Here is a 24,130-nt window from a genome sequence, read left to right on the forward strand (position 1 = left end):
GTCTGGTTGAAGCCGATGAGTCCATGACAGGAATGAACCTGTTCCACTCAGGCATACTTCCAGACAGTACCACAATTCGCCTGTTCCTCGTACGTCAAACACAGCACAGATGCTTGAAATGCAAGTTTCATATAATGGATTAAGAGAGTCTGGCTTCAAAGTCGAAACCTATGTTCCGTGCATGGTTAATATAATCGCATCCAAAGTACCACATAACCAGTTGTTAACCATGCACAGCATTGTACAAATACCGAAAAGAACAGCAGGTTAAGATTCCAAGGCGCACTTTCTGGACATGCAGGGATTTTAAGAACTCTCCAGGAGTCCGGTTCCTCTGCTACAAGTCATCCAGGTCCCAAGGCAGTTGGTTCCACAGGTGCACCGTAGTAATAGTGATACCAGGGATCAGACAACCTGATCGGGTCATTGACAGCCCATCATCATCAAATTATGAACAATACAGTCCATTGCCAATACAATCCCCAGTTAAGAACCTAGCCTGTAGAAGAACAGTTCCTACACCAGACTATGAGAAAGTCACGGTGCTTCGCCAATCTTTCTTTTGAGTTTAAAATTTATGCTGTTCCTGGAGATTTCTCTGAAATATCAATGAAGGGCATCTTTGGCAGCTACTTAGTACCCGCTGTCGAAACCGATGTGGACTGTGTTTTTCTGAAGCAGAGAGATTTAACTACGAATGTTGTTGCACACAAAAAAAGACGATAAAACTGCCCCTACAGGTGTAGATGAATCTTGCATCAGACGCAGCTGATAACATCTATAAGAAAAACAGTCGCCCAGAGATCTACATTTTCTTGCATACCTTAACTGAACCCCGCTCCCTGCAGGAATTGTAGATGCAAGTATTTCACAATGCCGAAGCCTGCAAGCAAATCCCTTTTATTAAATCTCGAACTGCGATAGGCGTGTTTCATTTAGCACTCCATTAAACAGGTTGGGAAGGAATTGTTGCTGCCAGGCATGCCAAATGTGCCAAGCCCCTGTTGATGAGTAAATTGACTTGTTTAGCTGCCTGTGGCCCAGCCTACCTGCCAAAACATATAAAAGGCGACAGCATCTCTTAAAATCAAAGGGGCACCGTCTCCTTTCCTTTCGGCTCTCTCGTGCACTGTAACTTTTCTGATCATTCCTTGCTTCTGCTACTCTTATAGGAAGTCACCATGAGTTACTCCCAATATTCAGTCTCTCAGTCTGGAGGAAGAGGCAAGGGTTTCAGTGCTGCCTCCGTTGGAGGAGGAGGTGGAGGAGGAGGAAGAGTAAGCTTTAGCTCTTCTTCTGTATCCCAAAGCGGAGGCAGTGGTGGTTATGGGCGCACTAGTGTTGGTGGTGGCGGTGGAGGTGGAGGTGGTGGTGCAAGTGGTTTTGGCAGCAGAAGCCTCTATAACCTAGGGGGCACTAAAAGAATTTCCATCAGCACAGGCAGTGTTCGGGGTGGGGGTGGTTTCGCTGGAGGCGCTGGGAGCTATGGTAGTGGAGGTGGCGGTGGTGGATTTGGTGCTGGAGGTGGAGGTGGTTTTGGCAGCGGTGGAGGTTTTGGTGCTGGAGGTGGAGGTGGTTTCGGCAGTGGAGGAGGTTTTGGAGGTGCTCCTCCTGCTTTTCCAGTTTGTCCTCCTGGTGGAATCCAACAAGTGACCATTAACCAGAGCCTCCTGACACCAATCAATGTGGACATTGACCCTACCATCAACAAGGTGCGAAGCGAGGAAAGGGAGCAAATCAAGTCGCTTAATAACAAATTTGCTTCATTCATTGACAAGGTAAGCCAAGAACCTATTTTCCTTCTTTTTTTATAGAGACATCTTTTTATTCGTGATTCACTATCATGTACAATAATGAAATAGGCTCTTTCTAGATGGTAGAGACTGCAAAGATTGATTGTTTTCTTTATTTTTCCATATAGCATTAAAAATACAAATGCACTTGCAGTCAACAGGACTAACGTTACTATCAGTGATACAAAACGTTGAAACTGTATAAGGACTGTTAATATTAATAACTCTTCCTGGATTTACAAATACTTAATTTTAAGAAGATGTGAATGACTGATGCATAGTGAACATGTTCTTGTGCCTCGATTCTGGAATGCAAGATCTTGACAAATAGCCTAATTTGTAGTTGTGTATGCAACGAGGGTTTTAATAAACTGTGTTCAGTCACAATATCTCCAGGCACATTGCCACTCACAAGCTCACAGGTCCTGCGGTAGGCTGCTGTTTCGATAGATGTTGAAAGGGCTTAATGACTGATTTATACACCTAGATTAAATAGTCACAAATTAACAAGCAAATTTTTGTGATTGTTTGGAGAAAACTCTCTCCATCCCAAAGTGTTCCCAAAGTGAGTAAAAAAAGGTAGCAAAAGGGATGAAATGCAGGTAAGTGAAGCATCTACTACAGAGACTTAGCTGGTGTTTCTCTTATGACTTTTAGGTCCGATTCCTGGAGCAACAGAACCAGGTGCTCGAGACCAAGTGGAAATTTTTGCAGGAACATGGCCAAACTGGGATCAAAAGGAACACCATTGAGCCCCTCTTCGAGGCGTACATTAATAACCTGAGGAGAAATCTGGATAAGATGGTCATGGACAGATCCCGCCTGGATAACGAGCTGCGGGGCATGCAGGACCATGTGGAGGACTACAAGAACAAGTATGTGAGGGGTTGTCTGGAGGAGGAGGGGTGCTGCTCGCCTGCGCGGTAGGCTGAGTGTGGAAACCTAGGGTGCAAGCAATGTAGGGATCTCTCCTTAGAATTCCAGAAATGTTGCTAGCTGATATAATTGCCAAGCACCAAGTGCAGCCCTTGCAGCAGAAATAAACACAAAGTGCTTCTGGCTGGTGTGCCCTGGAAAGATAAACAGGAAATGGCTTGTAATTGTATTTGCATTTATATAGCACTTACCACCCAAATGAGGCATCAAAGTGCTTTTTACCGGCAAGTAGCACAGTACTCTGGACCCCAATGAGGATTATTGGTGAATTAGTATAGGGAGATATAAAATTAACCTGAGTGGTGGATATGTGTTTATTATTTCGATTGCAAAAGGATAGTGGCGGGATAGAACTGGGAAAGGTTTGCATTTATATAGCACTTACTAACCTTGATGAGGTGTCCAAGCACTTTTTGACAGTGAGCACGCTACTCCAGAACCCAAACAGGACTAGAGGGGAATCATTATAGAGAAATATGAAATTATTTAGAGTGGTGGACATCTTAGTCTGTTAGTTGTATTTAAAAGGATAGTGGAGGGATAGAAGAGGGGATTTTTTTGGCAGCTCATAGCAGTAGGAGGAGGTTTGGAATGAGTAAAGGGGAGGTGGAGGAGTCGAAGGGAAGGGTTTAGAAAGGCTTGTTTTGGAGATTTGAATGGTAAAATGAGCATGAGATGATGCAAGGAAGGGTAGAGGAGGGAATAGTCTAGAAGGGTTATTTTGGGCGTTCATAGTAGTAGTATGGGGGTTGGGATGAGTCAGAGAGGGGATGTAGAGGAAATATTGAGAGAGGTATGGGGTGAGAAATAGGCTAATGTATTGGAGGGAGTAGTAGAATGAGGTTTGAGATGACTCAGAGACTGGAGGTAGAAGATATATTGAGAGAGGTATAGCGTGCGATATAGGGTAGTGCATTGGATACAGAATTAGAAGTAATACATATAAATATACATAAGTACATGGAAGGTATATATGTATAAGGTAGGTGATATATGTAGATTTAAGTTGCATTTAATAAACTCAGACTTTCAAGTGTTGCTGCATTTTACAGTGTAGCCCGGATCTTATTCAGAATCAGGTGTGCAAATGTGTGCGGAATTTTAAAGGCATATTTAAAATTCTACAAACAAGCAAGATGTTGCATCTAATGCAGACAGGGTGTAGTTGCTTTGTAATCAGACACATATAGTAAATAAAAAGGTGTCAGGTTTGGGATTGTGCACATGAACGGGGTCTAGTAAATGAACTGCTGTAGTAAATGCAAACACAAGGAGTCTTGCGCTTTGGCTGAGACTCTGCCATGAGGTATCCATCCTTAATCCGTATCTTACTTCAACAGATACGAAGATGAGATCAACAAGCGCACAGCGGCAGAGAACGAGTTTGTGGTGCTGAAGAAGGTCAGTGGTCTGAGACACAATAGAAACAGGGGCTGCTATGTACATGTACTGAGATTATGTTGTGATGTCATGTGCAGGGGTCCCAGAGGCACAGGGGCTGCTATGTATATTCCTAAAGTTGTGTTGGGATATCCTGTGCACGGGTCCCACAGGGGCTGCCATGTACATGTCCTGAGGTTGTCTTGTGATGTCATGTGCAGGGGTCCCAGAGGCACAGGGGCTGCTATGTATATTCTTAAAGTTGTGTTGGGATGTCCTGTGCAGGGGTCCCACAGGGGCTGCCATGTACATGTCCTGAGGTTGTCTTGTGATGTCATGTGCAGGGGTCCCAGAGGCACCGGGGCTGCTATGTATATTCCTAAAGTTGTGTTGGGATGTCCTGTGCAGGGGTCCCACAGGGTCTGCCATGTACATGTTCTGATGTTGTGTTGTAATGTCACGGGCAGAGATCCCAGAGGCCCAGGGTCTGCACTACTGATCGGGATGTTTGTTCTTCTTGTTCAGTATCCGTGAGCGTGCACTGTGTCCCCTATCCTTCTTTGAGGGCAGTATCTGGGCAGTGTCCAGGATGAAGGACAGTAGAGAGGAGAACAGGAACCGTAGAAGGGAAAAACAGCACTTAAAGCCATGGAGGTTCAACAACAGCTGCGGCTTCAGAATCAAAAACAGAAGTGAAAATACACAGGAAGGGGAAGATTAATAATGACTCAGTGGGGATAGAGAAATATGGGGACCACGAGGTCAGTGTCATTGCATGAGGCAGTACCTGAGCGTGAGCAGCATAGAGAAGTCACCCGAGCAGAGAGGTTTGAGCTGTTTTCCTGGAAGTGATTAAAGGAAAGCCTCTCGATGTTGCTGAAGAAGTTTAAATAGCCTGTAAAAGCCACCAAGTTGCAATCTAAGGGATCCACCATCTTATGCACTGTTAACGACTTGTGATTCGTTTCTCAGGATGTTGACGCTGCCTACATGCAGAAAGTGGAGCTGGAGGCTAAAGTGGATTCTCTGACTGATGAGATCGATTTCCTCAGGCATCTATACGAAATGGTGAGTACACAGTCCCTTTCACTCGGAAGTTCACCATCAGCACCCTCTTCTTCAGAGGGAATAGTCATGAAATGGCTTATTTTAGGGATTAATTACAAAACATACAGTCTTACATATTCTAACATAATGTGTTCAGATACCAGTCTGCTCCTCTGTAACTGAGCATCCCCTAGTCATAGAGGCATAAAAACATTCAAGTCCTATATGAATGTCGACCCAATCGATGGGGCAGTGAAATATCCAACTGCTTTAAAATGTGAGCCTCACTAATCCAAGATGGGAAAGAAACATCCATTTCCTTAATCAGAGAGGGAAGAGTAAATTCCAGCTCCTACACAACAAAGCACGAAAAAACCTGGGGAAAAAGGATATGCCACCCCATTGCTGCACCCCCCCAGTCAAAGAGGAAAGAGGAGAATTTATCTCTCATAAAGATTAGTGCGACCATATCAATTCGGGCAACGTAACGTCAGGCACTATAGAACTGAGAACCTCTAATCCAAGAGGGTAGAGGAGCATCTAACTCCTACAGATCTGACCACTCCCTATTCAGGAAGGCAGACACGCCTCCTTCTCTAAGACTGAGCCTTTAATTTAAGATGGAGCAGAACATTAGATTGCTATAAATCTGAGTACCCAACATGAAAGAGGGCCGAGGCCTGTCCAGCTCCTACAGCACTGAGACTCCCTTATCACCAAGACAAGGTACATTCACCTGTTAAGTACCGAATCACACATTGTCAATAAGCACAGAGAAACTTGTAGCTCTTGCAGCACTGATAATCCCTAATGAAAGAGGGCAAGGGAAGATGGAGCACCTACAAGACTTAGATTCATCCATCAAAGATAGTAGCAGGACATCCATCTCCTATAGAACCAATTGTTTGTAATCAAAGAGAGCAAATGCGCATCCAGCCATCAGTGGTCCAAAAAAGAGATATGTTCATATAACCTTCGGCACAGTTGCATGGCCCACTGTTGAATCCTTGTGTACTTATATTTAAACATACGGTGGCACTTTGTCCTCTCTCCCCTTTGCCTCTTTGTAGTCCTAAAAGTCTGTGGTGCATCAAGTCCATGTGTGTGTGCATCATTGTGCCTGGCAGCTGCTAAATCCGGAAAAGGGAGAGGCATTTATTACTGTACAATATGAAGTGTGTGTGCAACAAACCTCTTCAAGGCCTAGAAGGGACGAGTAACATAAAAGGTGCAGTGTCTGTGCCTTCGATGGACGAAAAACAGAGAGTGCAAGATGAGCAGTCCCAAGGACAGCAGAAGGGGGTGAATCAAGGTGTAGCATAACATCTGCTCAGTGCTGTGCCACTTTACTTGCAGGAACTTGCAGAGCTCCAAGGACAGATGTCGGACACGTCGGTCATCTTGTCTATGGACAATAACCGAGAGCTGGATCTGGAAAGCCTCATCTCTGGTGCCAAAGCTCAGTATGAAGAAATCGCCAGGAGGAGCCAAGCTGAAGCAGAGGCTGCCTACGCAAACAAGGTATGTGACACGTTACCTGGCACCAGGGGGATAGGAGGCATCAATGAATCTAGGAGAAGATAGCACCTTCTGCCTGGCACATAAACAATATATTGATTCCACAATTTACAATATTGACAACATAACATGACATGGCGCAACATTACTTAAGGTGGTGGACTATCTTCCAAGTTTTATATGTCTTAAATGCTGGAATGAGATATTTCAGGGTTCACAGTTGTAAAACACTCAGCTGTGCAATGGGTTCTTTACAATAGACCATAAAAAGAAAATATATCTATGAGTATAACATGTTTTTCTCAGGACTTAAGGCCAGTTGTATGACCATTCCATTTTGCGAGGCTCAAATTGCAATATTTTGAGACTCACAATATGCGACCCGCAAAACGGAATGTACAGCAGTATCTGAGACACTGTTTGCAATTCTTAAATGGGTCGCAAGGCACCTGCCTCATTAATATTCATGAGGCAGGTCACAATTTGTGACCCATTGGGAATGGCAAGCATTCACATGGATGGTAGCCAGCTGGGTTCATCATAAAGCACAAGGGAAACAGTCAACATGTAACCTAGTTAGTGTTTCATGATTTATCTGATGGGCACCAGTTCAATAACAAATATCTTAAAAACTTCTAAGGGGGGAACATATTCATGTTCAACACATAATATGATTATAGGTCATTTAAGACTTCACCATTCTGCAATATCATAGAAAAGGCAATACATTTACATCATTCTCTAATATTCTAGTAGGGCTCTGACTTTGACTTAATGGGATGTGCCCTCAAAAGCTAAAGTATGTGAACTATGAATTAGGCCTGGGCAGAGCTCGCAGAGTTTCACTCTGTGGAATTCCGTAGAGTTGCCGAAAAACTCTGCCAAATTCCGCAGAGTTCTGTGAGCAGATGGAGTATTGCTCGACCACCCCTAATAAAGTCCCCTTGGCTGTCGAGGTTTGTTGAGGGCCAAGAAAACCTATAGTTGCCACAAGAAATCCCCCTACAGCGGGATTGCTGATACCTCATCTGAGGCCACTCCCCTTTCTCCATCAGTCTGCAAAGGGGCCTCCAGGAACACTACTGGTTGGTAGATGAAATTCCCTTGGCAGCTAAGAGTTGTTAGGGGCCAAGAACCCCTATTGTTTCCACAAGTAAGTCACCCACAGCTGGATTGTTGAGACATCATCGCAGACCACACCCTCTTTCTCAACCACTCAGCAAAGGGGCCTTCTGGTGCACTACTGGTTTGGAATTAAGTCCCTTTTGCTGCAGAAGGTCGTTGAGGGCCAAGAAACCCTGCACAACGGGATTGCTGAGACATTGTCGGAGACTCCTCTCCCGTTCTCAGCCACTCTGCAAAGGGGCCTTCGGGTGCACTACTGATAGGGGGATAAAGTCTCCTTAGCTGCTGGGGGTGGTTTGGGACCAAGAACCCCTATTGTTGTGACCTAGTAAGTCCCCCCACAGCGGGATTGCTGATAAGCTGTCGTAGACCCTGCTCCGTTCTCAACCACTCCGCAAAGGGGCCTCCTGGCGTACCACTGCTTGGGGGATGATTTCCCCTTACCTGCTGAAGGGTCGCTGTAAGCCAAGAACCCCTATTGTTGTCACAAGAAATCCCCCTACAGCGGGATTGCTGAGACCTCATCTGAGGCCACTCCCCTTTCTCCATCATTCTGCAAACGGGCCTTCAGGAACAGTACTGGTTGGTAGATGAAATTCCCTTGGCAGCTAAGAGTTGTTAGGGGCCAAGAACCCCTATTGTTTCCACAAGTAAGTCACCCACAGCTGGATTGTTGAGACATCATCAGAGGCCACACCCTCTTTCTCAACCACTCAGCAAAGGGGCCTTCTGGTGCACTACTGGTTTGGGAATTAAGTCCCTTTTGCTGTAGAAGGTCGTTGAGGGCCAAGAAACCCTGCACAACGGGATTGCTGAGACATTGTCGGAGACGCCTCTCCCGTTCTCAGCCACTCTGCAAAGGGGCCTTCGGGTGCACTACTGATAGGGGGATAAAGTCCCCTTAGCTGCTGGGGGTGGTTTGGGACCAAGAACCCCTATTGTTGTGACCTAGTAAGTCTCCCCACAGCGGGATTGCTGATAAGTTGTCGTAGACCCTGCTCCGTTCTCAACCACTCCGCAAAGGGGCCTCCTGGCGTACCACTGCTTGGGGGATGAATTCCCCTTACCTGCTGAAGGGTCGCTGTAAGCCAAGAACCCCTATTGTTGCCACAAATAATTCCACCACAGCGGTATTAATGAGACGTCATTGGAAGCCCTGCCCCCTTTCTCAACCACTCTGCAAAGAAGCTTCTGGTGCTCTATTGGTAGGGGGATGAAGTCTCCTTAGCTGTTGGTGGAGGTTGGGGGCAAGAACCCCCATTGTTGCCACAAGTAAGTCCCCATAGCAGGAATGCTGAGACTTCATTGGAGGCCCTGTCCCCTTTCTCAACCTCTCTGCAAAGTGGCCTCCTAGGGCACTGCTGAATGGTGGATGAAATCAGCTTGGCCGTCAAGGGTCATTGGGAGCCAAGAACCTCTATTGTTGCCCCAAGTAAGTCCTCCACAACGGGATTACTGAAACGTCATCAGAGGTCCTGCTCTCTTTATCAACTACTCTGTAAAGGGGCCTCCTGGCTCACTACTGGTTGGGGATGAAGCACCCTTAGCTGCTGAGGGTCCTTGTGGGCCAAGAACTCCTATTGTTGCCTCAAATAAGTCCCATACAGCAGGATTGCAGAAACTAGGGGTGAGAGTGCTGGTAAACTCCGCTCCGCTGGCGGGTTGGCAGAGTTTTTGTTGAACTCCACGTTCCAAGTGGAGCATGGAGTGGCAAACCTCAACCCGCAGAGCTGAGTTTACCGCCAATTGCATCTATGAAAGCATCCCCTTTTCATACTACTAAATATCTCTGTGAATTTGGAGAAATTGGTAATAAAGTAATGCAGAAAGCATTTAATGTTATTTGTTTTGACATCAAGATTATCAAGCACCTTCTCTCTCAGCCCAACTGATTTAGGTTTTAGAAAATGACAGGCATAATATGGTCTCTTGATTTCGGTGGAAATCCAAGCAAAGCTATGGAATAAACTAAGTGTTTCTGCACAGTTCCACCTTGTGAAAGAAAGTGTGTGGCTATGATTGAAATAGATAAAGCTTGGTTTCCATTGTCGCTCCAATCTGATGCTATCACCATAAACAAAACCACTTTTAAGTGGCAAACTTATGTTTACAAAAAATCATTAACTGGAGAACTTTATTGATCAGTGCAGTTAAAAGGAAATTAAAATGCCATTGTAGAGAACGTTCCTTGACAGGTGTGAATATGTAAACCAGTTTATAAACGTGGTATTTTAACTCTCCTTAGAAAAATTAACTTATCCAGATAGTTCTTTGAAGCCCTAATTACAGGTTTTGCTTGTATAGGTAAAGGTGAATTCCGGTTTCCCCATGGTAAAGAATAATTACGGACAGAATACTATTAACCAAAATACAATTGGGCTCATCGTGGTTCTCCAGCACCCATAAGCACAACATGAGACAATTTTGCTAATATGAGCTTCTAGCAGGATTTTCTGTGCCTGCACAAATTACCTCCAAGCTTAACTTCAAAGAGTATAGACCTACATAATCTAGAATATTAAAAACCGAATATGATGCTATGAGTTGAGGAAGTGGTTGGGGTTTGCTGCTCCATTGGTGTGACAGTACATTTGCTTCAGTGAGAAATAATTCACATGGGATCGCAGACAACTGTCAGTCCAGGAAATGATCAGATGCCATTTTGAGTTGAGTCCTTTAGCAAAAAGCCTGATCGGTGAATGTGCCCTTATGCCAAAGATCTATTAAGAGACAATGGGTTGAGCCGTCATTCATGCATAGCATGATGCACCATTGCAAGTATGCTTGGACCTTTTCACTTCAGGAAAGATGGAAAACAACAATGTGCATGCATGTGATTGCTAGGGTTCCCTTCTTCATTTATGTGGCATTATACTATATGGAGTGCAATAGGACACCACTTTGCTTATTTACGTAATATGTGGCATCTGTGTCACCAAAGCAGATGGTGGACACCAAATGTCGATCAGCTAAGAATTACCACCACTTGAAAAGCTTTCACAGCTTGAAACTGGTTTCCAGATATGTGCAGAAGGCAAGTAAACTAAGAAACTCCACGTTGGAAAAGCATGAAAACCCCCAAACTAGCAACGATGTTCAGTTGGCAGGTATATCACTGGCCCACTGAGGCCTAAATATCATCTGACAAATATATTGGCCTACTGAAGTTAATAACAGAAAATCTGCTCGATATTTAGGTCACAATATATATGTCAGATGGTATTTTTGCTATCAGTATTCTGACATAGTGCCAGTCTTTCAATCCTGACCAATAGTGAATGAGGAAGGAGTCGCAAACTATCCTGGGCACAGGGCAGTGATGAATGTACTGAGGGATGTGCGCGCACAATGTGACACACAGTTGTTTCCAGAAAACAGTTCAGGAAGAGGAGAGGTTTCTGGTCCATGAACAATGCGGTAGAAGAATCCCAACCATCTGTGAAAACAGTGACCTGAATTAGAGAATAATGGAGTGCTTTCTGGTGACTCCAGTGGCTGTTCTCTCCAAAGGAGGGTTTAAAGACCATCTTGTAAACCAACCATTGGGGGACATTCACAAATATGGTTATAACCTTGAGCATTCATAGTGATCTGACACCTCAGTTGCGTAAATTGTCCTTTTTCGACTTAGAATACTGATCATATTTATTTTGTATTAACCACAAAAATGACTGTCCATCGTTTATAAGACGTCAACCTCCATTGGTTACCACAGATCCGTTTAACCAGACATGAAGTGCTGCAATAACTTCCACCCTCTTGGGGACAGATATATAGAGAAAAAAGTTAGATTTCAATCCTCTTTTTGGGATCCTACTGACTTTGAATCAGCAAATGGACATCATAAAGTAATCTAGCCTCTAAACACACGGAGCATCTATTGGTGCAAAGTGACACTGCTCTCAAAACATAGTCCCGCACCATAATGCATATGCAGGAGGAATAGATAGCAGTAATGAACCCTTCAAAGCCATCTTTATGCCATCCTGCGTCTTCCAAAGTGTTGCTTATGCAATCGCCAAGCCCCAAAAGTAGGTGATACTAATGCACCTTCCATTTCTTCATGCTGTTGTTATGTGTCTGGCAGACCAAAACTCCCAAAACTCTGCTTATGCAAATCAATACGTATTATTGAATGCTGAGCCTTGAAATCCCTTTCAATGTATTTCTTTAAAGGCAATATACTTCTGTGTATTAATTCTATGCTATAAATCACTCAACCAGAAAGAGGGAGAGGTAACATCCCTACTCCGACCTCCCCAATCAAGAACTATAACACACCGTAGGAAAGTGTCTTAAGAAAGTGACACGTGCTCAATGGGAAAAAACTGCCCTCACTCACAAAATTGTGACATGCTTCGTCATTGGGCTTGCTTACTAACACTCCTGTGCAATCTCTGCGACGGGAGTCTTTATTTCATCACGTTGTGTACAGATGCCAACTCTGACTTTCATTTTTGTAGCTCGGTTTGTCGAAGAGAAGCCCCTGATGTGCCACATGCACATGCCTAGGTGACAAAACTGTGCAGCTACAACAACAGGGGGGTGCTTTCCGTGGCCCATACTTACCAACATTCTGTGACGAAAAAAAAAGCAGGCCTTTTCAGGGTTGAAAATCATTTATTAACACACTGAGGATGTCATATCACACCACCCTCTGCTCAAGAATAGCATCACAGAATATCACAAAACATGAAGTGGGATGCCGATTAGAGGAACATTTTACGTGACTTCTGTCCTCGTAGACATCATGAGAAACACGCATTGGTAAAGCCAATAGGTTTGAGATTCGTATGGCATTTGGATTCGGCCGCAGTCATACAAAACTAATCACTTTGGCAATGCTTGTTTGACCAGCAGCACTGGGGAGTGAGCAAAGACAAAGGCATCTAAAAAATAGATGTTATAGAAAATACAGCAAAACGGTTGTTTCCCCAGTGCTACTAGGCACTTTACCAATTGATTTTACATCAAATACTCCCTCAATTATTCTAATGGCGGCGGAAGGACACACCCAAATAGCCCATGAAGAAATTGTGAGAATAAACTATTCCTATGACATGATTCAAGAAGTGACTGACTGAGCCTCAAGCCAATTGGTCAAGGCTCTAGAGCAAAAGAAAGAGACTGACCCAAAGGCCCTTCAACGATGTATGTATGTATGTGATGTTTGTATCGCGTGGCATGACAAGTGTAGTGTAGCTGGCTGGACCGTCACTGCAGCGTGATGCAATATGATTGATGTGAATGGTGCAAACATCAAGCACATCATACCTAACAACATGGTCTAGCTCACAAACTAGCTTTTAAAGCCTTTTTCAAATGAACATTTCATTCACCTATGAAAGAAAAAGTCCCTGTCATCACTGTAACTCTCTGGTTGAGTCATTGTGCAGATTCTTAGCAGTTTTATGTTTTATTTGTGAAGATCTGTTTCTGCCTGGGAGGAGCGCAGCCAAGACAAGAACACTATCAGAGTTCTGTATTGTGTCATATGACATTTTTTTTAAATCAGAAGCAATAAAGAAAGGAGAGTATGCTCTTCATTGATGTGTAGCAAAGTCTATTTTTTCAATTCCACTTCAGTTAAAATAGGCCTTTACACCACTGTCAAGATTGGAAGAGTCTATTGTGATACAGAGGCTTAAACCGGTGGAAGAGAAGAGAACATCTAACAGCAAATTTAAGTGTAGAGCGAAAGAAAGAAACAAGTGCCTTGTTGGGCCCGTGGTAATTTGTGTAATTTTCCCTTAACTGAAATGTACACAGTTTGGGAAAAATTCTGAGAAATTAGGTAAATTGTGTAGGAGGTTTTGGCTCGGCATCATGCATGATTTTTCTATGAGAGGTCATATCTTGACTACAAAGGATACTCGAGGCAGTGCAGAAGACTGGTTCGAGCAGAAAATATCTCTCAGCAGTTGAAACAACCATTATGACGCGGTCATAACACCGCAGTACCATTACAATGCGTACTTTAGAACGCAAGTCGTTACCACGACTTGCGCTGGAGGGCACTCTAGACTGAGGAATAGTGTGATTTACTATTCCAACACCTTCCCTACTGTACGTAGGCTGGTGTTAGAATAGTAAATCATACTATTCGTCCAGCACCCTACAGCGTAAGTCGTGGTAATGACTTGCGTTGTAAAAGCTGCGTTGTGATGGTACAGCGGTGTTATATACCGCGTTGTACCATCATACATCCCTCAGCAACCTTCTGGGTTGCTAAAATAATGTTATACTTCAGGTTGTGCAAATTGGAAAAAATTTGCGGATTTGGTAAATATGTGGTATTTCACCCACGTAATGAACAGTATTCAAGGGACTACTTCTGATCCCGTTAATAACTGGAGACACACTGCAGGGGCGGAACCAAGCTTCAGCAACCTCTGGGCCAGTTTAATGATTTCCAGGTGCCTTCCAGAAGGAGTTAGTTAGTGTTCTATAATCCTGATCTTACTTTGAGGTAGTCTGGAGGGAATACACATAGCTTTCTGCTGGCAAAGCCCCATAAGGGGTCTCCCGGAGCCTCTACATGTGAAAGGATATACCTGCTATCCCAGGTCCTTCTCTGCAGAGGACAATGTGACCATAGCCTGATTGGTTAGATTTTTGGGATTGTAGAATGCACTGGGCAGTGATTGGGCATTTAGATGCTACCACCTGCCCACCATTGTAAATATACCTGGACCTGCCTGTCAGCTCTTTGAACATTTGTTGGTCTTGACCTGTTTGTTGGCTTTTTATACTGACCTGAATCAAATTGAGGAGAGGGTGTGTTGTCCTCTTTTTCTGGATGGGGCTAAGCCAAGGCCCTGCTTAAAGTCTTGCCTGCCCTGCTGCTGCTGCCCCTGCTCAACATAGACATTTTCAGTCAGCACAGGAGCCCTGCATTGCTACTGAGAGCCTGGATATAGCTTCACCCTGATGTATCCTTCACCTTGAAAAGAAGCCAAGATGTTGAAACTTTGACCATGTCAGACAAAGTTGTTCATCAACATCTGCTGAGAACCTCATACCCTTCATGTGTGACAGAGCCGGGCTGTGAAATGGTATTGATTAAATCTGGCCAACATACCCCTCTTTGTACAACCTTTTAGTGCTTTACTCTGTTTCCTCATTTTACCCTGTGACCTGCCACATGAGGCTGGCTAGCATGTCATTTGGTACCCAGCTACCCTGAGCCAATGACTTTTGCTGTCCAATCTGAAACCCTTTGTGGCCCTGGACTGTTTAGCCTGTGTATCTGTGATATTACTAGGTCAACATACCACCAGAGTACCCCCAGGTTGTGGGCATGAACTTCAAATCATTGCACTCTTATTGCTTCTGTTGTTTTTTTTCTCTTATTCCAAAGAGAAAAACACTGGTGAATATAATCAAAGCAATACAACACATATATTTTTGGTGTGAAAGATTACAGTCCTCCATTTTCAATCGAAGTGTTCGTGTTTGCAAAATTTCAAAGGGATAAGCTGTCTTTGAACCCAATAGTAGGGTATTCACTATGCTTGCTTTGGGTCTGTGCCTTTTTTTTTAGGTCTCGCGTAGGAAGCGCCTGCGCTGTCTCTTTGAGACATGCTGTGTTCAGTTATGGACTTGAAGCTCCGCCCCTTTTCCTGCCCATCTTTTCAATTGGCTCCTGTTACTGTCCTTTCTAAGTGGTTGCTTTTGATTCGTGAATAGGTTTAGTAGTCCCTCCTAAGTACCACCTTTTCTACTTTTGTAACCTCTCATGAGGACTTGCCCTTTTACTTGTGTAGTTACTCTGCAGGTTTTTTTAACAGTCTGTGGGCACTATTTTCTTAAATGACTTCTCCTGCCTGCCATTGCAGGCAGGTCATCCTCTCCAGCAACCTCTTTTTTGTTTTTTTAACCTGAGAGGGCTGCATTGCGGCTGTGCGTCTTTCTTAATATAGGCTGGCCATATTTACTGTAACAAACAAAGTCTTCTTTTTGTTTTTTTAAAGCGCACCATGGTGCACTTTCACTTTAATGGCTGTCACGCCCCTTTCTTTAGACACAGCTTGCCATATTCACTTTAACAAAAAAACATTTTGGGGGGGGGGGTTGGGGGGGGGGTAAAACAGCCAAATGCCCGCTTTCACTTAAATGGCGATCACACTCCTTTCTTTTGACGAGGCTCACTGTTTTCACTTTAACAAACAAATGTTTTTTTTTTGTAGAGAACCTCTCGTATGAGTGCCTCTCCTCGCTTCCACCGCCCCCTTAACGAAAACATCATGTGATCCATACTGAGCTTTCACTTTCAGAATGGCTGCAGCCTTTCTCTTAATAAGGCAGTAACGCGTCTTCAATCTTTACTGCTCTTCCCTCCCACAGCATTCACTGTTCTGCCCAACCTCCTCCCTCCACACCCGGGGATCTCCCTGCTCCACGTTACCATGGCACTAATGTACCCTACCTTTCTGTCAGGACACATTTCTCTCGGGTCTTCAGCGGCTGTTTTATCATGAATAGAACATGCCTAGTAACAAAGATGCCGAAAAGTATTTTCTGTATTAAACCTATTGCAAAGATGAGCCACTTTCGTTAATAAAGCGGCGGGGTTGGTGAGGCTGCCCGCTTGCTGCTAATATTTCATTAAACAATAATGATGGGAGTGTACACAAACACTTCCAAGCCTGGGATTGCAGTTCATTGTTACTTCACCACAGCCTATCACAGCACACAACACCTGTTTACTTTCTAGAGCTGGTCCGTCCACTCCCCTAGACATGACTCTGATGGGCTTCCCACAAGCCCTCAAGTGTGGGAGACTAGCCTATCTTCAAACTCTGCATGCTTGAGTGATGTAACCTAAAATTGTTATATATTATACCAATGTTAATTATCAGTGTGTTAACAGGTTCAACAAGACCACATGCAGATGCAACGCTATTTGTCATTGAGTATGGATAAGTTAAAATAGAAGCTACGGGTTAATTCAGAGCACACACAACTCTGCCAGTGCATTTCAAACCCTGACTGCAGTGCATTCATTTATTCCAAAAAGGCCACATGCTTGCAGATCTGCTAGTCCATCTCTATCAATAGTGAACTGGCAAAGATCTCTACTGGTGCTTCTCAATCATTATCTGCTGTGCCAACAGCTCTTTTGTTACTAGATCCTCCAAACAACTGTGACAGTGCACCTCATCCCGAGTCTGGAGAACACCCCGTTGTACCCCATTTACAGCCAGCTTTGCTTTTTATAAGCAAAGACTATAAGTACAAAGTGAGTGTTTACGCATCGCTTGCAGGTTTTCAAAACACATAATTAAAAGGCATTTTGATTTACAATGCCAATAGCTCAAACTCTCGCAAATGTGAAACCTATTGCATTGCAAATGATTGTTACTTCTTAATTCCAGTTCAAAGCCATGCCTTACACATCAACAGTGCCATGCATCTTTCAATGCCTTGTTACTACTTGTTGATAAATGCACCTACATCATTCATGAAATGCTTATTGACAGAAGTCTCCAACTTCCAACACAGTACCGCAGTCACGCTCAACAGACTCTGCCTTTGCATTTAAGCTTCCAGGGCCAGTCAAACAGCAAATACGAGGCTTCCAGCCTCAAAGAGAGACACAAATATCACAGTGATGACCCAGATGTAGGTCTCTGAGGCCCATACTGCCAGAGCTTGAAGATTAGATTAGATTAGATTACAACACTTGTAAAGCGCATGGCTGCCTCGGCAATAAGGCGTCCCAGCGCTGAAGCAAGGCAAAGTGGGGAACAGAGGAGGGATTAGAGTTGAGAGTGAAGCCAAGTCTTCACAGATCGTCTAAAGACCTGGCGTTCAGAAATGCTGTGGATGTGTAGGGGAAGGGAGTTCCATAAGGCAGGGGCCAGTCGCCTGAAGGAACGACTGCCAGATCTGGTCCTTCGAATGCGTGGAATTTATGCGAGGATAAGATTTGCCGAACGCAGCGCACGCTGAGGGTGCACAAGTTGCTCAGAATGTCTGGGCCAGTGCCGGTCAAAATCTTGTGCACAGTGCAGAGCGCCTTAAAGTAGGCACAGTGTGCAAGGGGAAGCCAGTGCAGGCGGAAAAGGAGATTAGAAACTTGGCTGTACTTAGGGATGGCAAAAATGGCGCGTGCTGGAGCGTTCTAGACCCGCTGCAGTCGGTTCAGCACAGACTTATTAGAGTCAAGGAGAAGCACATTACAGTAATCCAATCGGGCCAATATGTAGGCTTGGATGATCAGCTGCCGCATTTGGGCATTGAACAACCCAAGTATCGGTTTAAGGCCGCGTAGCAGCCCAAAGCATTTCCCTGCCACTGATTTGGCGTGCGTATCGAATGTAAGATCTTTGTCAAGCGTAAAGCCCGGTTTTTTCCCAGCAGGCTTGGATGCCGGGGGCGCTCCATGAGCTGGAGGCCACCATTCATTGTTCCAGAGATGGGAATCTTTGCCAATCAGAAGGATCTCATATTTTGCAGAGTTCAGCTGCAGGAAGTTAGCCGTCATCCACTCTGCAATGGCCAGTATGTTTTCTTTAAATGTTGCTCTTTTCTGGCTGGGATCCAGCAGGACCAAAGCTGAGGTCCTGCTGGCATTTGCAGCAGATCACAATTGCTCTACCACCGTCAGCAGTGCAGACTCAGTACTATAGCGTGGTCAGAAGCCATTTTAGGAGCTATCAAGTATATGATTAACTTCCAAGAAGAGAGTTAATGTCGAATTCACTAAGGCTTCCAGGATTTTGGACAGAAATGGAAGCAGAGAAATTGGACGATAGTTCTCTGACTTGGTAGTATCAAGTGAAGGTTTTTTGAGTAATGGGACCACTTTTGCGTGTTTCCAAGATTTTGAGAACACTGCCGAGGTGAGGGATAGATTGAGTAGATCCAGACATTTCGGTAGGAGGACCTGTTGGGCTTTCCTGAAAGCGTCTGGTCTTAGGGGGTCCTCTGGGGACCCTGATTAAATTTTGATCACTAATTCTTCCAGATCTTTGAGGAGAATGATGGGTAGTGATGTAAGAGAAACAGTCTCAGAGCAGGTGTAGGTATTCCTCATAATGGTGGCTGGGGTTACAGTATGATCGAAGTTATGATAAATACCCTCCACCTTCTCAAGGAAGAAGTTCGCCAGCTCTTCGCATTGTTGGCTGGAGGATATAATACTGACTGATGCCAAGGGATGGGTGGCCAGATCCTTTAGAAGAGAGAAAATGGTTTTGCTGCGATTAGTGCTGGTGGTGATCAGGGTAGAGTAGTGAGCTGCCCTAGTTTTACGCACTAGTTTGTGGTAAGATTTAATAGCGGATCTATATTGTAGTTTAGCCTGGAGGTCATATGAATGCTTCCATGCTCTTTCTACAACTTTGCAGTTCTTCCTGGCTAGGGTCAGCTCCTCGTTGAACCAGGTATTAGCCCGCGCACCTTTAGAGTGTGTGAGTTTGAGAGGAATGCAAGTATCTAGTGCTTGGGTTACCCACCTATGAAAGACTGCATCAGCCTCTTCCATGTTAATGGCTCTATCAGGTGGTTTTGTTTTCAGGGCTGTGAGGAAGACCTCCTGGTCAAATTTATGCCAAGGCCATTTCAGTGAGGGGTTCTGATTTGACTGGGACTTAGGTCGGCCAGTGTTAGCTGCATTAGAATGAGAGATTGATCTGTCCAGATCATGGGGAGGGGTGTTAAAACTTCCAGCGACTCAAGGTTAGAAAAACAGGATCGAGGAGATGCCTGGCACTGTGCGTAGCGCCGGGGACCAATTGGATCAGCTGGCAGGCTGCTAGGTCCCCTAGGAAGCTAAGGATGTCCGGGGATTCTAGCATCGCCATGTGAAGATTCAAGTCACCGATAATATTGAAGTTAGCCGACTGGAGAGCAAGTACTGAGGTGGTATTTGCCAGGGCTTCCCTAAAAATGTTAGATAAACCGGGTGGGCGATAGATTAGTAGGCCAGAAAAGGTAAAGTTTGCACTTAGTGCAATTTTAAAAAGCGCACTTGCACAATCTGGTAGATCTTGGGGAGTGAAGCTGGAGGTGTGGATGGTTTTATAGACTATCGCTATGCGGCCTCCTCTCCCCCCTGTTCTATTGAGACTGCATATGACAAAACCTGTGGGGAGGGCAAGGGCCGCTATGGCCACAGAGGTCTTGGAGAGCCAGGTTTCCGTTAGGAAAAGGACCTCAGGTGATCGATCCTGGAGGAGGTCGAGTACCTCGGCATGGTGTTTGGGCAGTGATCGGAAGTTGATACTCGGGATCAAGTGTGTCAGAGTCCGGGATGAAGAGGATCATGGGTATTCTGGAGCTGCATGTTATTCCATAAGCACAAGAAGGCTTCAGAATAGGTTGTGAGCTGAAGAAACTACACCAGAGAACATTAAGCGGCAAAATGTGATTCTTTAAAAACAAAATAACCGCTTTTATATAAGTTCTCTTTTTCCATTTCTGTGTCCTTCAGTTTCAACAGCTTCAGGCATCCGCTGGTCAGCATGGGGACCATCTGAAGAGCAGTAAACAAGAGATTTCTGAGCTAAACCGGGCAATACAGAGGCTGAAGTCAGAGATTGACAGTGTGAAAAAACAGGTACGTCTTGCGTAGCTATTATCACATGTACCTATTTTTAGTGGTCCACAGAACCTTTGATGGAGAAGAAGGCAGCCTCCACTGATTGTGCTGCATGCTCAAGCACAGGAGGGTTTTTCTTGTACAACCATTGGGGCACATCTCAAAAAGGGAATGGTGTTCCACGGCCTCAAATGTGCAAGAGGGCTTACTTGAATATAAGTAAAAAAATATATTGGGATAGTCTCATTGAGTTTGTCAAGTGGCCGCAACACTTCTGATATCTAAAGTCAATATCTGTATGATAACACAATCGTTGTATCGGGTCAAGCTTGACTGTTTCATTAACACCTGTGGAATGGCAACAAAAGAAGAGACAGTCAAACGATTGAGCTCAATAAACAACTAGAAATAAGTCCATTAAGTATATAAAATGAGTATTGAATATTCATGAGCAAAGACCCCAGAGTGGTGGGTAAAGAAGCATGTATTAAGGATGAATTATCAAGAGTGAGCCCTTCTAGTTACTATTATGCCGGATTAAGAGCAGTAGTGTTATTTATCCATGGGTAAGAGTTTTAGAGCTATGATTGAGAGAAGTTCATCCAGTGGAGGGAAGATGAGGATATCAGATGTGCAAAGCCCTGGCTGATCATACAATGAATGCCTCAAAGAGGCAGGATTTTCAAGAGAAGACAATGACTGCACCGTGTACTGAATCCTAGGTATCCAGGAATGACACTAACCAGATATAAGTGGTGAAGGAGGTAGCAACTTAATAACATTAAAAGTCAAACTACGCTAACTAATGTTTATTTCTTACAGTGTGCCAAACTGCAGACTAGTATCGCCGAGGCTGAAGACCGCGGTGAGCTTGCCCTGAAGGATGCCAGGGCAAAGTTGGCAGAGCTGGAGAAAGCGCTCCAGAAGGCCAAGGAGGAGATGGCGCGCCAGCTGAAGGAGTACCAGGAGCTGATGAGCGTTAAGCTAGCCCTGGACATTGAAATTGCAACCTATATGACCCTGCTGGAGGGCGAAGAACACAGGTGAGTGAATTGTAACAATGTGGAAGTGATCAATCTAATTGTATTTTGAGATGTTTGTAGTGCTTACGGAAATTATGTTTAAGGTTAAGTAACATATGAAAGCCACACATGTGCACCAGATCGGTTTTATGCTTGTTCATTTCACATGTGATCAATAGTCAGCGCCCAGAGGTTTTCAAGCAGGCACACGATTAATAGCAAGGAACTACCAAGAAGAATGCATGAACATACATGTGCATAAGTCACTAATCCTCCCTGAATGAGGGGTCAGAGGATCTCACCCACGGGTATAATTCAAGCAAACTTCTGAGAACTACAAAAGAAATACCAGTGAATGGCTGACATGGCAGAGGGGGCTCAATATCTGGGTCAACGAAATGAAAAATCAGATAATAAATTGGAGCAAAGTATGAAAAAACATTGTTTAAGGGATTCACAGAAAGAACTCTGAATAAACAGAAAATGTATTTTTCATTTAAATGTACCTATGATTTAACTCTCGTTCTTCAGGCCTAAATTCTGCACCGTTCACATTCAAACTCAAAGAAATATCTACTGGCCTATGTCAGATGTAGGTGCACACTGTGATGTTGGGTTAGCCTACTGCGCCATATCTCAAAGCATGTGACAGTCCCTGTAACAATAGCAACAATTGAATGATACTTCGTCAATCACCTTACTGTGCTCTATGCTGTGGACTTTGGACATTATATAACAAAAAACACACAAGCAAAAAGATGTTCCTCGAAGGTCTGTGTGCTCAACCTCCTGTTCTCACCAATGTTCTTATCTTTCTCCTACAGGATGACTGGAGAAATTCAGAATGCAGTGAGCATCTGTAAGTATCTCAACTGTTCAGGAGCAATGCTGCATTTTGTACATTCTGTTGTAGGTTTGCAGAAATGCTCAAATCTAATTCTGATGTGCTTTTTCTTACAGCTGTGGTCAGCAGCGGTGGAAATTACAGCTCTGGTGGAGGAGGAGGCGGTGGAGGATTTGCCGCAGGAGGCGGTGGATTTGGTGGTGGCAGCGGGTTTGGTGCGGGAGGCGGTGGAGGATATGGTATGGGAGGCAGCAGTGGTGGGTTCAGCAGTGGCAGCGGGTTTGGTGCGGGAGGCGGTGGAGGATATGGTATGGGAGGCAGCAGTGCCTCGTTCGGCGGTGGCAGTCGATATGGCTCTGGAGGTGGAGGAAGTATTGGTGGAGCAGGTGGAGGAGGCAGAAGCAGCTCTGGGGTAATTGTCCAAACAACCTCACACAGTACTTCAAGGCAAAGTAGACATTAAATGTAAAGTGCGGAATGGCTGCTCATCAACTGATTGAAATGTGCTCACTGTCTTATGGCCTCACCACATACAATCCTCTCTCCCTCCCTCCTGACCGAAAACTCAGAACACATGCCTGTAAATTCCCATTTTAAACCGGCTTCAGCTGCAAGGTGATACAATGTTTAGAACCTGACGCCATGCCTACCAGATTGAACTGTACAATTCAGAACTTTAAAGTCAACCTAACAGACCCTGCCCTGGAGAAGAAAACACGAACTCGACTCCTGGAGCAAAACTATAGTTTACAGAAATATGGTTTATGCTGCCAGGTCTTGGTCTCCTTTGCAGAATCTTCTTCTTAGGTCGCTGTAGATGTCACTCGATGCTAGGATAGTAATCTTCACGCCCTCAGCGTCATATCTTGTCACCCAGGGTGTGTCAATGTCAGTTCTATTGAGCAGGTCGTTTAACCTGTTGTGTAGTGTATGCCAAAGCCATATTTGTACTGTACACCACCACCTGCACCCACTCTGTATGCACTGTCTGCCATTGCTTGGACTGTATAACACCGCCAACTCGACATTCTTGTATTGTTCTACCTGTTACCGACTCTAAACCCCTGTCTGTGTTTGGATTTCTTGTTGGGACGCTTTCTCTACCTAGCAAACATCTATTAAACTATACATGCCACAAAATTATGTGTTATCAAGTTGTTGTCTAACGAGTTGTGTTGTACTTTGCACATATCAGAAAACGGATTAAAAGGGTTCCCAGAAATCATCTCCTGAGGCCAAGCTGTCATTACAGTAACCCAAATAATTTCATGGAATTCGCAAATAATATTTTAAAGCAAAGGCAAAAAATTAATTCTTGATGAACCGTGAGATCCAGTCCTTGACCTTGCAGGCCAAACACATATTCCTGTCTTAAAATCGACCATTTCCACCATGGCAAATATTTTTCCCCGCAAGTGTATGTAAAAGAGAGATAACATGAACAGAATCAAAAAAATGAACCCTAATAAAGGTAGCACTTGCCTCTGCATTACGCTGTTACTGCATACCATTACAGAGTAACGAATCTTCAAAGTATAAGTGTTTATGCAGTATGAATTTACATTGTGTTGTAGTATAATAGCCCCATGAGGTATAGACTGTCTATACATGCGCTGTACAGGAGACAAATGTTGTGAGAGAATAATCAACATGTGAAATCTAGAAAGTGTGTTTGTGTGTGACACTAATATCACTAAATGCCGTTACAGTTAAACTGTAGTGTGTATTGTACTCTACATCATTATAGCCTGCTGCTGCTGCAGAATAAGGCACATATGTTACTGACCCAGAAATCCATCCCTGATATGGTCTGATGTTTTAAGCCATTTTGTGGTGTCAAAGTCTGCAATTCTCATAATCACAGGGTTTGTGACTGCAAAATGTCTTTCTTAAATTCACGAAACCCATTTTGTGATTT

The 24,130-nt window shown here is 44.3% G+C and overlaps 1 protein-coding gene across 1 annotated transcript; it reads left to right on the top strand.

Annotated features, from left to right (window-relative positions):
• Positions 1-1,078: 1,078 nt before the first annotated feature.
• Positions 1,079-23,700, top strand: LOC147748221 (keratin, type II cytoskeletal 6A-like). The gene is made up of 9 exons (XM_086959144.1): positions 1,079-1,778; positions 2,451-2,668; positions 4,070-4,130; positions 5,082-5,177; positions 6,513-6,677; positions 20,239-20,364; positions 21,169-21,389; positions 22,193-22,227; positions 22,329-23,700. The coding sequence occupies exons 1-9, from the start codon at positions 1,182-1,184 to the stop codon at positions 22,673-22,675; spliced, it is 1,866 nt and encodes a 621-aa protein (XP_086815270.1). The 5' UTR covers positions 1,079-1,181; the 3' UTR covers positions 22,676-23,700.
• Positions 23,701-24,130: the final 430 nt, after the last annotated feature.

Source organism: Lissotriton vulgaris, chromosome 1_1, assembly GCF_964263255.1.
Source record: "Lissotriton vulgaris chromosome 1_1, aLisVul1.2, whole genome shotgun sequence".
NCBI lineage: Eukaryota > Metazoa > Chordata > Amphibia > Caudata > Salamandridae > Lissotriton > Lissotriton vulgaris.

Coding starts and splice junctions, on each gene's coding strand:
- LOC147748221 (XM_086959144.1), top strand. CDS start 1,182: ATGAGTTACTCCCAATATTCAGTCTCTCAGTCTGGAGGAAGAGGCAAG. Junction 4,131..5,081: donor AGTTTGTGGTGCTGAAGAAG/GTCAGTGGTCTG, acceptor TTCGTTTCTCAG/GATGTTGACGCTGCCTACAT. Junction 20,365..21,168: donor TTGACAGTGTGAAAAAACAG/GTACGTCTTGCG, acceptor TATTTCTTACAG/TGTGCCAAACTGCAGACTAG.